Source organism: Chenopodium album, chromosome 8 (assembly GCF_948465745.1).
Source record: "Chenopodium album chromosome 8, dcCheAlbu1.1, whole genome shotgun sequence".
NCBI lineage: Eukaryota > Viridiplantae > Streptophyta > Magnoliopsida > Caryophyllales > Amaranthaceae > Chenopodium > Chenopodium album.
The window spans coordinates 65,204,699-65,217,766 of NC_137841.1; the positions used below are offsets into that span (position 1 = coordinate 65,204,699).

Consider the following 13,068-nt stretch of genomic DNA (forward strand, 5'->3'; position numbering starts at 1 on the left):
GTTTTGGGGAGACACAAATGGGTGTCTACAATGTTCAAGTTAGAGTTCTTCGAAACTCCATTAATTAATTGTTGGTTATAATTAGTTAAGTTACGGAAAAGTAAATTAATCATCATCTTTATTTGATAATTGAATCATATTTGTCTTTAATTTGGATGAAAGTATGAATTGAATCAACTTTGGTTGCTAATGTGTTGCAGAATTCTTTAGTGTTGGGATGAAATTGTGAAATTGCCCTGTATTTTTGACCCTAATGTGATAATGTGTTGCAAAACTCTTTAATCTTGGGATGGAACTATGAAATTGCCTTAAATTTATGACCCTAATTTGATGATTGAATTGACTTTAATTTGGTTGCTAATGTGCTATAGAACTATTCATTGTTGGGATGGAACTATGAAATTGCCCTAAATTTGTGACCCTAATTTGATAAATGAACTAAATTTGGTTCCTAATTGAATTTAATTGTTGTTGATTATACTAAAGTTTTGGATTGTTTTGATTGTTGCAGACGTTGCAGTAGTTTGTTTGAATCAAGAAATTCAAGATGTACAACGGGATTGGGTTACAGACGCCAAGGGGTTCTGGAACAAATGGCTATGTTCAAACCAGCAAGTTTTTGATTAGGGGGAAGACGTCGAAAGTGGTTGTGGATAGAAACTTGAGGTTTGGCCCTGATCAGGGTATGGGTTGTATTGGCAAGAAGGCGAATAAAGAGATCTTGGAGCATGATCAAAAGCGCCAAATTGAACTTAAGGTTGTGATCTTGGAGGAAAAGCTAAGTGAACAAGGCTACAATGATGCTGATATTGTTGACAAGTGTGAGGATTTTCGACATAAGCTAGAAGCTGAGGCTTCTGCTATGGCTGAGGTTGGTTATGGCGGTGGCTTTATTGTTTTTGATAAGAAGTAATTCACTGAGTTGTTTTTGTATAGGTGTGATCTATCATGATTATGGTGGGTAACATGAATTTTTTGTGACTTTTGTGTTGCTTGTTAGAATGTGAGGTTAACATAGGGCACCAAGATCTTGTTTTGTATTGTGTACAATTGTACATGTTTAATTGATAGAGGACATAGATGTAGAGTTTAAAATTGCGAAATATTCAACTGTACATTATAGACATATAAGTAGAAAATCTTGATTGTTGGCATTCATGGAAAACATTCAACATTTCTTCCTTTCTAAAAGAGAGTTCCACTTTGCTTCAGAGTTCAGACATTATTACTGTATCCCTATGACACTGCATATTTGCCTCTTAAGACAAAGTTATTTTAAGGAGTTTGGTGTGTTTCACGTGTTAATTTTTAGTTTTAGATTTTCCAAAAGCCACAACGGATTTGTGTTTTGGTATTAAAATTAATGCAAAACTGTTTAATACAACTATTTACTCATATTGTTTTTAAAAGAATTTTTTAAAGTTACACGTCTAGGAACTATCCTAATGTTTAGTACATTAGTAGGTAAAACTGTCACAACACATAAGTACATAGATCACACATACTTTAATTTCATTCAAAAATTTGTTGGTCACAAGGAACTAACTTTCCTCCTTTCTCACACAACCCTTGCTCGTTAATCGGGCTAACCACGGTTCCATAACTATACCTCAATGGCATTCTACCTAAAACCTTATGAAATTCTCTTATACACTCTCCTCTTCTCTTTCGATGTTCTCCAAGACCTCTCTTCACGCCGCTCAATCCAACACCGACCTCTTTCTCTCGTTTCTTAATAACCACCTCGTTTCTCGCATCCCCCCAATCTCTAACTCGCTCGGCCCCCACAAGGAGCGGGCCCCGCTCTGTCACATCGGCAACCATAAAATTCATCAAAATGTCCTCACAATTACACATTTTATCAACCACACCCCTCAACTTCCTAAACTTTCCCTCCAACCCCTCCCTCCCACAACTATACAAATACAAAAAGTCAACATTCAACATCAAAAACTTAGTCAACACGATCGAGTATCGATCTTGATGAACGGTGTAGATCCATTCCTTTCTCCTTAAATTTAAACCGTGCGATCTCGCAAACAATCCAATCAAACGGTCCTGATTCACCTGCCAAACCTTGAACGCAAACTCAATCGATTTGGGGTCCACCTCAACATCATCGTCACATATAAGCACGCCACGTGTCCTAATCCAACGGCGTGGAAGAAACCTCGAATTTAAACTGTTGGATTTTTGACGGACCACAGTAACAGGTGCACCCGCAGAGTAGAGGAGAGAGAAATTCGAGGAGAGAGAATCTAGGGTTTCCGCCGGCGTCGATGGATTCCCCCAAAGTACGACGACGGCGGCGATCACCGGCGACGCTGCGTAAACTCCGGCGATCGTACTCAGGAGTGAGATTCGGAGCTCTGAATATCCGTTTATGAGGACCGTTAGTTGATCGGATCGTAGTGATTGGGGATTTGGTAGGGTTTTTCGATCGCACAATGGGTTAGGGTTTAAGGAGAGAGAACGACGAGAGAGAGTTGAGGGTGGAAGATGAAGAATGATGATGAATTTGAGGAGAGAGAAAATGTATCTTCTTCGAACTTCCATGGGAGAGGAGAAGAGTTGAAAATGATATGGGATGAGTTTTGAGTTAGATCCGTAGAGGTCTTGAGTCAGCGGTTTATTGTTCGTGTATGTGAGATTGACTAATCTCGGATATTAACCTAAAATTTCTTGGCTTCTAACAAATTTAATAATTCGTGGTTGAGAAATTGTGGGTTTGGAGTGACGGTTTAGTGTTTATGTGTGTGAAATTGATCAGTCTCGGAACAATTTGTGTGGTGGGAAATTGTGGGTTCGGATTGGCTATGTGGTGAGCGAATAATGGTGAACTTTATTGTTTATGTGTGTGGGATTGATTCATCTCGGATGTGAATAATATTTCTCGACTTTTCTGTGAGTTTTGTGTGGTGGGATCGGAGTGGCAATGTTGTGAATATGGTGAAGATGAAGGGTGATTTTTGGCAGGGGTTTTATGTGAACGTTAGCAGTTAGTATTGGTTGGTATTTGGTTGTTTTTGAAGGAATTGATGGGAGTAACAATGGCAGCTCTTTTGCCAACTGTGAAGTTCAATTTCTTGCCAAAAATTCCATCATCTTCAAATTCATCTATAAAGAGGGTGGTGGGATTAAAGCCTGTGTTTTGCTCAGCTGTTCAGGAAGTGGAACAACAGGTATATCTCTCTTCTTTCTCTCTCTAACTTTATCTAATTGAAGCATTGAAACTATACATGTTACACCAAGAATTATGGTTAAGCATGTGAAATTTGCTTTGGTTGCTTATGAATGAAGGTTTTGATCTTTTGAAATTAGGATTAATGTATTATTTCTAATTGTACTAGCTATTTGTTTAAATTTTGTAAGTACAGTGCTTCATTGCTTGACACAACATTGTTGGGTGGTGGTGGTGGTGGTGGTGGTGTGAGTGAGCGGCTTGAAATATTCGTAAAGGATTAAAGTAGATTTAATTTTGAGGGCTTGTTTAAATAGAATGAATATTGTACTTATACTGTTGAATTTTATATAAGATAGGATTAATGTGTAAATTGTTAGGGGCCTAAAGAATGGGTTTCTGTGGCCTTATGCATACTTGAGTTCATCTTTTTTTCACTGGAAGTGTTTCGCTCAAGGGAATTGCTTTGTATTATGCATCGTGATATGTGGGTTTAATTCACTGGTTTGGATAAAATGTATTTATATTTTCTAAGATATACTGCAATTAATTACAATGTAACTGAATTTTTTGCCTGGGGAAGTAATGCCTCTTAACTCTTAAGTACTTACTGTTGCTGGTTTTAATCATTATCAGCTAATTGTTCTTGTGAAATGCTTGAATGAACCACCATGATTAAGAGTAACTTGATAAAAGTTACAACTGAAAACTTCAAAGGCAAAAAGGACATTATTCAATGATGTAGAAATAAGGTTTTTTCATTTGAAAAAGGAAGAAATTGTTTTTTCATTTGTCATTTTATCAATCATGGGGAAGGAATGCATTTTACGAGTTTTTACACTGATCAACACTTCAGTTGGATGAATTGATGGAATGAGATTTGTCTGATACTCTGTGGTGTTAATATCACCAGTTTATTGGCTGTTTTTTTTAATCATCTTTGGAGAGCCAAGAATGATGCTTTGTGGAATCAAAAGGTTTCTAGAATTGATAAACTTGTAAAGCAGACTATAAATGGTGGTGAATAGTGTTCTAGGTCCTAAGATCACAGAAAATGATAAATTCTGGTTTGATTCTTTGTATTGCAAACGAATTGTTGGCTGGTAGCCTGGTTTGTTTTGGATTTACTGTATCAATAAATCCTTACTAAAAGTTTTTTTAGCGACATAACTCAGGTGGTGTATTGAGAAGTTTATGTGGTAAAAATAATACTTTCTCTGTATAATTCAAATGCATCACTATTAAAAAGAACGGACTCCTAAACAATTTTTGGAGATGAGAAAGATAGAGAGAGAATAAACAGGGACCATGCAAAATGAGAGAGAAAATTCATTAACTAAAGAGGAAAGTGATGTATCTAAATTGCAACTTCCATATGATGCATTAAAACATAACGGAGGAAGTAGATTACTCTTGTTTACTAAAAAAAATTCTATGATGAATTTTTATTGACAAGCTTCTTTTATTTCGAAATTTGAACCTTGTTTCTATAGGAGTAGGACTGGATTGGGTGGAGGACAAGCATATGCTTTAAAAAGATGGGTAAATCTCAGACCCTTCTGTGTGCCATCTATGTGAATGAAATTTGACTTTTTATTCAGAAATTATTGAACTCACCTCATTGCTCTGTGTTGTACTGTACTCTATATGACTATATCTGTTATATGGCTTCAAAGTGGGTTTTTAAATTTACTCATTTAGAAAAATATTAGAGGTTCTTTGAGGATGAGACTATTGCAGGCTTATATCAGTGCTGTTTTCTAAGTTTATTATCTACTTTATAAGATAACAAATCATTTTACTCCAAATTATTGATGCCAAAGGAAGAGTGATCACTCTCCGGAACTCTCATCTTGTCTACAATAGATAAAAATAAATAAACAAATTTGAGATAATGACCAAAACCTATTGGTCTCATACTCTCATTCAACATCTGTAACAAAAACAGAATGCGAACATTCTAGTTACTGCACTTTGTTAAATTATAAGGAAGCAGGTTGTCTCTGTTGAGCTGTGTACCTGTTGTCTCTTTGATTAATTTGTTTTTCTCTATACTGCCACATTGTTCTTTAAGTCCTACCTTCTAGTTTAAATGTTGCTGAACTGATCCTTATTATTAATCTAACTTCAACTGTTTAGGAATCAAAGGTAGGAATTTTGTGTGAACCTTGCAACGGAACAGGATGGCTACTTTGTGATTTCTGCAATGGACAAAAAACTAATGTGAAGTCTCAAACAAATAAGATCTACCGTCGATGTCCATCATGTAAAGCGGTAAGTGATTTATATTTCTATATCACCACGTTGGAAAAACTTGAGATGTTTTTAGCTGATTACAGCATACATAATCCATGATGTCTAGCAGTTGATTAGTATCTCATACGAAGTATATGAGAAAGTAAAATGGAGACTATAGTGATGCCATTAGTGGAGGATTGCTCCATATCTTACATGCTGACCTCAAAGCAAATTATCAGCTGCAAAATTGCCCATCAAACAATATAACATATTAACATCAGTCATCACTCCCTCCCCCACCTCTTTGTATCTACCACTTTTCTCGCGGTATCTTTAGAGGTCAACTCAGTTTATAAGTAGGTAAAAAATTCTCTTACAAAATTACACTGTTTATTTTTAATTTGATGCCTTACTTTTGGTCTATTTTTCTATGCTCAGTTTGGAGGATGAGAAAGGGAAGGTAAGGAAGAGCAGGGAGATGAGACATGGAAGGTAAAGAAGAGTAGGGAGAGTGATGGAACTAGTTCCTATTTAGGTAATATTTAGGTTGGACTGGGGAAGGGAAGGAAGTAGTTTCTTCCCTCTAGATGGACTCCCAAGTTGTATTGATTCAGATACAAAATTAAATCTGTTTTTCTTTCCTCTTCATCTTTATGCTAAAAAAAAAAAAATACAGTGATCTATATTTCTTTTCCTCTCCGATATACCATGGAGGTGACAGGCAGAGGGATTGAGTATGGGCAGGTTAAGGTGGTGTAAGGAGGTAGGAGGGTAGTTCAGGAACACTCATTGAAAGGAAGTGGTCTTAGACTCTTAGTAAAGAAGAAAGCAGTATGTTGGTATTAAGTTATTCTTGAATTGTTACGAGAAGATATAGAGTGCTTGGAATATTAGCCTTTGTTTTCACAAAATTTTAGTTCAAGGGGATTTTTTCCTCAATACTTTCCTCCTTTTGGCCGAGAGTCTCCCAAGGCCATGATTTCAATTACTCTCATATATTGTTCAGATTAACTTGTTTTTGTCTTCTTCCTCCCTTAGACTCTATTTCCCACTTAGGAATTAAGATGATGACTGTCTTTTAATTCTTCAGAGGCAGTCTGACTGAAACGTAAATAGTAATTTTTGACGTGAAATACGTCCTGGTGAAGGGTGCCATAGCTGTTGTGTTGCCTAGTATATACATTTTATAGCTTTGAATATATACTTGTTAATATTTTTTTGGGGATTGCCATTTGACTGTTCGATCAAATTTTATTTGCAGACTGGATACATATTGTGCGCGAAGTGTAAGGTCTTCAAATGTGTTACATTCCCAGATCAAAGTGATGGTGAGCAGCTTTCATTTTGAGGATCGAACTCTTATGAAAAACTAGCTTGTACTTGATGGGACAAAGGCTGATGATAATATTAAGGCAGTATAAATCTTAGTTTATAATTTTTGGGTTGGAGAGGGGGAAGGGGGCCAGAAAAATATGTGCTGTTTACTCTCCTCCTATTTTTCTCTTTTGACCAGCAATGCAGAATATAAATAGTATCTCATTTCAGAATTAGCTGCTCTCACTTTTTTCTTTGGTCTATGGTCCTTTAGGGACTTGCCACACCCATTGTTTTGTTGTTGTTGTTGTGGATTTTTTTGTTGTATACGCATTAATTTGTACAGAAGCACCATGTTTATTTTTCATTGACAATTAATCACTGTGATAAGTTTGTCTGAGAAGAGTGAGAACAACATACTGTTTTCTTTTGGTATTGCTTACTGTTCTTTTGTTGATAAGTTGTCTTTCATTAATCGTTTTAGAGGAGACAATTTTACCTTTTTGTGCTGTGAAAGATAACTGAAATTAGTGGAATGTAATGATAAGAAAACAAGTCATGGCTCAACAAAGAAGTAACAATGTCAGCACACGTGGAACAACCCAAAAGCATAAGGTAATGGCTGAATAAAGATGTTTCCAGCGTTTGGTATTTCAGCTTATTATGGATGCCTTTGTGGACAAAAGCATACAGATAAATCATTCCAGTCGAAACTTACTGTGTTTTACTTGTGCTAGCTTTGTTAGTCCATCAGTGGGGAGTATTTTTATTATCTTTGATGACAAGGTATTGAGTATTGTGACTGAAAATGATCACAGCAATGGTCAGGCAAAGTCTTTTCAGTGATATTAGAACCTCAGTAACTAATTTGGGAATTCCATTAAGATGAAAAAAATGAGTTATGGAATAAAGGTCCTGTTAGGACTGTGCATCTGTGCCATTGAATAAGTTGCGGCATAAGGGCTTACTCAGTGAATTACATTGACAAGGAACATAATATTTTGCTCAGGTGCTTACTTTGTGTAGTTTATTACAGTCAATCATATTCCTAGTAAATTTGAATTTGTTACAGGAAACTTAGGAAAGCCTCTGTCCTGAGCAGCTGTGCTATTTGTGCGGTAGTTATTAGAAAAATTAATTCATATAGTATGATGGGAACTGTTCTTTTTGTTAGAAGCGATATTTGTTGGACTGCTTGGACATGTAGAATACTCAACCTCACTCACATGTTTGATCTGTGTAGCTTCTTTCTAATGAAGTTTGATGTGTTAGTTTGTAATTTAGTCTTTAAAGAGTCATTTTGTGTTTCTTGATTTACCATCTTTATGCTAAAGACCACAATTGCAGAAACAGTTGGTGAAACTCTTACAACAAATCCTTTCTGGATTGACAATTGTTATCCTTCTTGTTGTTAAGGAATTTGTAGGAGTATGAACACCATGGGTGATAAATTTAGTAGTCTGTTCCTCCCTCCAGTTATATCTAAATACGTTTTTGATGCAGATTTATGTGTATATATATAGTGTATGACATTGATTCTAGAAATTATGCTTAGTTCATCTGCATGTCTATAGCACTGCGATGATGAGATTGTTTACGGAACAGACTGGAGTAGTCTTTTTGTATTTTTTAGGTGAAGAAGAGAAAAACTATGTTGATAAACGCAGATGGGATTCTAAGACAGGTCTCTAGCACAACTCCCTGGAGCCTGGACATAACAGATAAGCTAGCAGACATCACTTGGCCACTATGAAGACAAAAAAAAAATGTTATCAAGGAATATACTTATAATTCTACTGTTTGTTTTATTCTAAGTATCTTCCATTTCTTTGTATATTCATCTTTATATCATTGGATGTTGCATGGTACACTCTTCAGGGACTTGTTTTGGAAAGTCTGCACGACTCTACATGCTTATGCCTCTTCATGTCAACTAAAGACTTCACATGGACCAAAGGTAAAATTACTTACCATGTGCTCTGTTGCTTAGTTTTGATTGGACAATAATGTTAATTATTCTGCACGAAAGCAGATGAATATATTTATCATTTCATAGATCTGAAGTCAAACAGAAGCTCATAGCCTTGCATATTTGTTTACATTTTTTCTATATTTTGCCAGCACATGTGAATCAATAAAGAGAACATGCTATAGTTGCTCTGTTTACACTGGTTTATGGGAACTTGTAGAATGCAATATGCTATTATAGTATTGTCCTACTTGTTAGATCCGCATTGGATACGATTCCTTCATGTTTGTATAGTTTGCTTCTATGCCTGATTTTTTGGTCCTGTTGTACGGTAGTTTTTTTTTGTTAAAAAGGGAGATCCTAATAGCTGTTAACTAATTATAGTTTGGACAACTGTAATAGATGCTAGTGCTAGATCATATCTTCTTTAGAACCCTATGCAGGTGAAACTGTTAGCATATCTCTTTCTTTCAGAATATTTTGCTGTGATTTGAATAAATTATGTACGGTCTTCAATTTCCAAGAAGTTGCTAAATTCTGATGTTGTATTATGTACCAGAGGTGAATCTATCTAATGACAATTCATGCTTGCATCAAAGCTATTGGCTTCTAAGGAGTTGGGTTGATTTGGCTCAAGCGCTCAACACATTTTGTAACACTCCTAAATCTCGAGTCACATTAAGTTGCTCCTAGCACTTGTCCAAAAAAAAAGAAAAAACTGTACCATGGGTCAATATTTATGTGAAAATTAGAATAGTAAGCAATGTTTGAAGCATGTTGAAGCCTTTGGGACCGGGCTTGGTTATGCTTGATTCATTACATTCTCGAGCAGGACTTGGTTAATTTGCAAGCCATTTAGGCTCATTCCTTATCACTGACAATTAATTGGAGCTTTTCTCTAGAATATGACTCTTTGTGGAATCAATTTTGTCTACATACGTTAAATTTGAATATGATAATTAGACGAGTTACTAAAATTTTTGGATGTAGTACCTCAGTGGCTACTGCTCAGACTGTAGATGGAATTTTGAGTCAGTTGTCTTAGTGGCTTCCTTTGAACAGATCAAAATCTTCTGAGACATTGATGTCTAAATTTTTAAATACCAACATTACCAGACTTTCACTTCTGAGATATAGAAAGTCTTCCCTGTTAATGAAATTAACATAGTAACTGAATTTACAATTGTCAACAGGGTGGTCAGAGTGGCTTCAGATCAAATTTTATCTAAAGACTATCATGAATAGGACCTTGTTCTGCCGTTCTGGTACGTTAGTGATGAATTATATTGTTGGACTGTTAATATTTTGTGACTCTTGCTTCATGCTTCTGATAATATAGCATGATGGATGGCTCTATTCTGTGTGCTTTGGTTTTGCAGTCGATTGAGGTTGTCTTAGTGCATTGTGAAAGGGATTGCTACTATATGATTATACAATATACATACAGGCATACAGCTTATATGTGTTGAGTTTACTAAAATGTTTATTATCTTACACTTAGTAATTTGAATAAATGTCCTCAAAGTAAGTACAAAAAGATTGATTTAAGGTAAGAAAAAGATTATAAAAAAAAAATTAAAAAAAAAAAAATGAAAAAAAAAAAAAGGGTAATGTTATATGTAGCCCTAAGGGCTATATATAAGCATTAAATATACTCTTGAAAATTGTATAAAATTAGGAATTCATGACAAAAACACGCGTAAATCAGTGTAACCCTACCTTTTGTGATAGTTTTTATGAGGTAATATTTTCTAGATAAGAAACATGTTAGCAATCTAGCTTGAGTTGTTATTTTACATGGTAAACAGTTTTTTTCATCATTGACCTCATTGTTGCTGTTGGTATTGGCTGTTGGGAATCCATTTTTAAGAACTTGTAGTTTGATATGTTATACTTCTTCTGATTTAATAACCCATTTCTTGTTATTTTGGTAGGCTGCAATGTTTATACAGGGGAGAAAGTTTGTCCAAACATTTCATATTCAATTGCATTTCTGGAGCAAAACAAGAATACAAAGGTAATATGAACTCTGGAGGATAACAAACGTATAAGATATGGTGACTTCGGTTACTATAACCGATAACTCGGAAGTCAAATTACAATGGTATTAAACTCGTCAAATTACATGAGCTTCGGACATGATGCTATTAGTGAGCATGCTTTCTCTCACATTTTCTATATATCAACTTTCTTCCTGCTCCTAATGAGGTATAAAAAAAGGGGGAGAAAGGAATTAGATTGATGTATATTATCTGCACATTGGGGTTGGGGGATGTTGAGCTTGTGAGAGGCTCTGACTATCTGATGAACCACATACAATCCCATCATTTCTGCTGAACTTAAGACCTTGTTTAGCCTGTGAGCTGTTTTTTTCCTCGACCGCCTTCAAGATGTTCTCGAACACTTCTACTTCACAGGGAATCCTCAGAACACCTTCCTTCTGGTAACCAAACTCCTCCTCAGCTTCTTTCAGCAGGACGCTAAATGCTTGGTGACTCAAGTACTTTGTCGGGATGACAAAGCGCTTCATCTCCTCACCGACTTGAACAGCCAAGAAACCTTTGGGGACAGCATTGTTGCTTGGCACCCCATTGTTGGCTGAGAGGTCGGTGAAAGAGAGAGTCCTTTTCAGGAAATTGATGCCTTTGATGCTGTTGCTCCTAGTCAATGAACCCTTTTTAGTACTGCTGCTGCTGCTGCTGCTGCTGCTGCTGTTGCTGCCGGAGTTGCTGATATTGGCCTTAGTATCATCAAGGGGCAGGAAGCCTTTGCTTGACATCCCGTTGTTGGCTGCTAAGTCCGTGAAAGAGAGCGTCCTCCTCTTTATAAAGGTATTGCCTTTGCTATTGCTCCTATTTAAGGAACCCTTTTTAGCATTGTTGCTGCTGTTGTTGCTACCATCGTTGTCGCCGGTGTTGCCACCATTGACCTTAGCCTCATGTGCTTGTATCCTCCATTTCTTAAGCTTCTGCTTGAGCCTCACAATGTCACTTATTCTGTTGGATGGTTTGGATGAGTCCATTTTAGGTTTTTTAAATTTAGAAGAAGACAAGCTATCTCTGTGAAAAATGCTTACTATTTTTTGGTGTTTATGAAAGTTGTTAATCCAAAGTTCAAAAATAGGCTATTTATAGAGGATACTGTCACTGAAAAAATTAATTCTTCTGACAGTATTTTAATGCTAATTATTGTACTATTTGTTCTTGGTTGAAGATAAAGGACAGTTTAGATCAGCAATTCTATATATCAAGAAGCTGGCCTTTATTGGTTTTCGTAATCTTGATGTTTAATCACAAGTCTTAAGTTCACTCTCAAAGCCCCATTTTTTACTCTTCATCCCCCCTCACATTCTATTCCTATTTTCAAGCTTACAAAGTCACATGGGTTACTGTTTGTATCATTGATGAAAATGGAGTGATTCTAGGAGTTAATCAAGTCCCTCTTGCTGAGCATGATGGCCCGAGACTAGGCCCGAACAACAGAAAGAGAACCTACTTTTTCTTGAGTTTAGAATGTCTCCCCTTTCCTGTATTCAGCCTTTATCCGATCTTATGTCATTTTTTATTAATGAGTGATTCAAGTGATACCTTTTACTGTTGATGTCCTACATTTGATGAGTAAATGATAATTGTTGCGAAATTATAATCATTCATTATCGATTCAATTTTAAATCTAAGTGAATGTGGTCAACAACATAAGGCTTAAAGTTAATGCATATTTGTATTATTCGAAATGTATTATTCGAATCATAAGAGCTAACGTTAGTTGATAGGCATGTAAAGAAGATATTTATGCCTTATCAATGATTGATATACAATGAGTCAATTAGTATGATAACTTATTTTTGTCAAAATTGAGGTGATTTTTATGGGATTTTTGGGTGATGTGTCATAGTTTTACACCAACACACACATTAACACATTTATTATATGATCTTCATCTACCAATAAAATTGATGAAATGAAAATTGCATTTTCTGTTAATGATTTGTTGTTGATAATTGAGATTTGACTTTTGTGATATGAATAATTGGAAGGTTTTTTAGGTGGCTTGAGTCATAGAAATGGTTGTTACATTTTGGTGTAGATCATTATTGGTTAGTTGGTTGCACTATGAGGAAAAATGAAGATAATGATCAATTATTTCCTACCTACTGAGGAAGTTTTATAAATATTCATACTTCCAACTTCCTAAGTTCATTTTTAATCTTCTTACTTCTCATTTAGTTGATCTACATTTTTTTTTTTTTTTTTATGGAAAATAAAATTATCTATTATACCACTCCCTTTTGTATATATGTATCCGTGCGGAAAATTTTTTTATACCAAAAGAACGAATATACTTTCGACATATACAAAGTCTTAAA

At 35.5% G+C, this 13,068-nt stretch overlaps 3 protein-coding genes and 1 pseudogene across 3 annotated transcripts; 2 read left to right on the forward strand and 2 right to left on the reverse strand.

Annotated features, from left to right (window-relative positions):
• The first annotated feature begins 547 nt into the window (after nt 1–547).
• Nucleotides 548–913, forward strand: LOC145643211 (pre-mRNA-splicing factor CWC21-like). Its single transcript, XM_081694367.1, has one exon. The coding sequence runs from the start codon at nt 548–550 to the stop codon at nt 911–913; it is 366 nt and encodes a 121-aa protein (XP_081550493.1).
• Nucleotides 914–1,362: 449 nt separating this feature from the next.
• On the reverse strand, nt 1,363–2,771 carry LOC145642002 (glycosyltransferase family protein 64 C3 pseudogene; annotated as a pseudogene).
• Nucleotides 2,772–2,918: 147 nt separating this feature from the next.
• Nucleotides 2,919–7,168, forward strand: LOC145642004 (uncharacterized). Its single transcript, XM_081693048.1, has 3 exons — nt 2,919–3,182; nt 5,321–5,455; nt 6,681–7,168. The coding sequence occupies exons 1-3, from the start codon at nt 3,039–3,041 to the stop codon at nt 6,765–6,767; spliced, it is 366 nt and encodes a 121-aa protein (XP_081549174.1). The 5' UTR covers nt 2,919–3,038; the 3' UTR covers nt 6,768–7,168.
• A 3,782-nt stretch (nt 7,169–10,950) lies between these two features.
• Nucleotides 10,951–11,724, reverse strand: LOC145643212 (uncharacterized). Its single transcript, XM_081694368.1, has one exon. It carries the CDS (start codon nt 11,722–11,724, stop codon nt 10,951–10,953), a length of 774 nt encoding a protein of 257 aa, XP_081550494.1.
• Between the last annotated feature and the right edge of the window lie 1,344 nt (nt 11,725–13,068).

Coding starts and splice junctions, on each gene's coding strand:
- LOC145643211 (XM_081694367.1), top strand. CDS start 548: ATGTACAACGGGATTGGGTTACAGACGCCAAGGGGTTCTGGAACAAAT.
- LOC145642004 (XM_081693048.1), top strand. CDS start 3,039: ATGGGAGTAACAATGGCAGCTCTTTTGCCAACTGTGAAGTTCAATTTC. Junction 3,183..5,320: donor TTCAGGAAGTGGAACAACAG/GTATATCTCTCT, acceptor TCAACTGTTTAG/GAATCAAAGGTAGGAATTTT. Junction 5,456..6,680: donor GATGTCCATCATGTAAAGCG/GTAAGTGATTTA, acceptor TTTTATTTGCAG/ACTGGATACATATTGTGCGC.
- LOC145643212 (XM_081694368.1), bottom strand. CDS start 11,724: ATGGACTCATCCAAACCATCCAACAGAATAAGTGACATTGTGAGGCTC.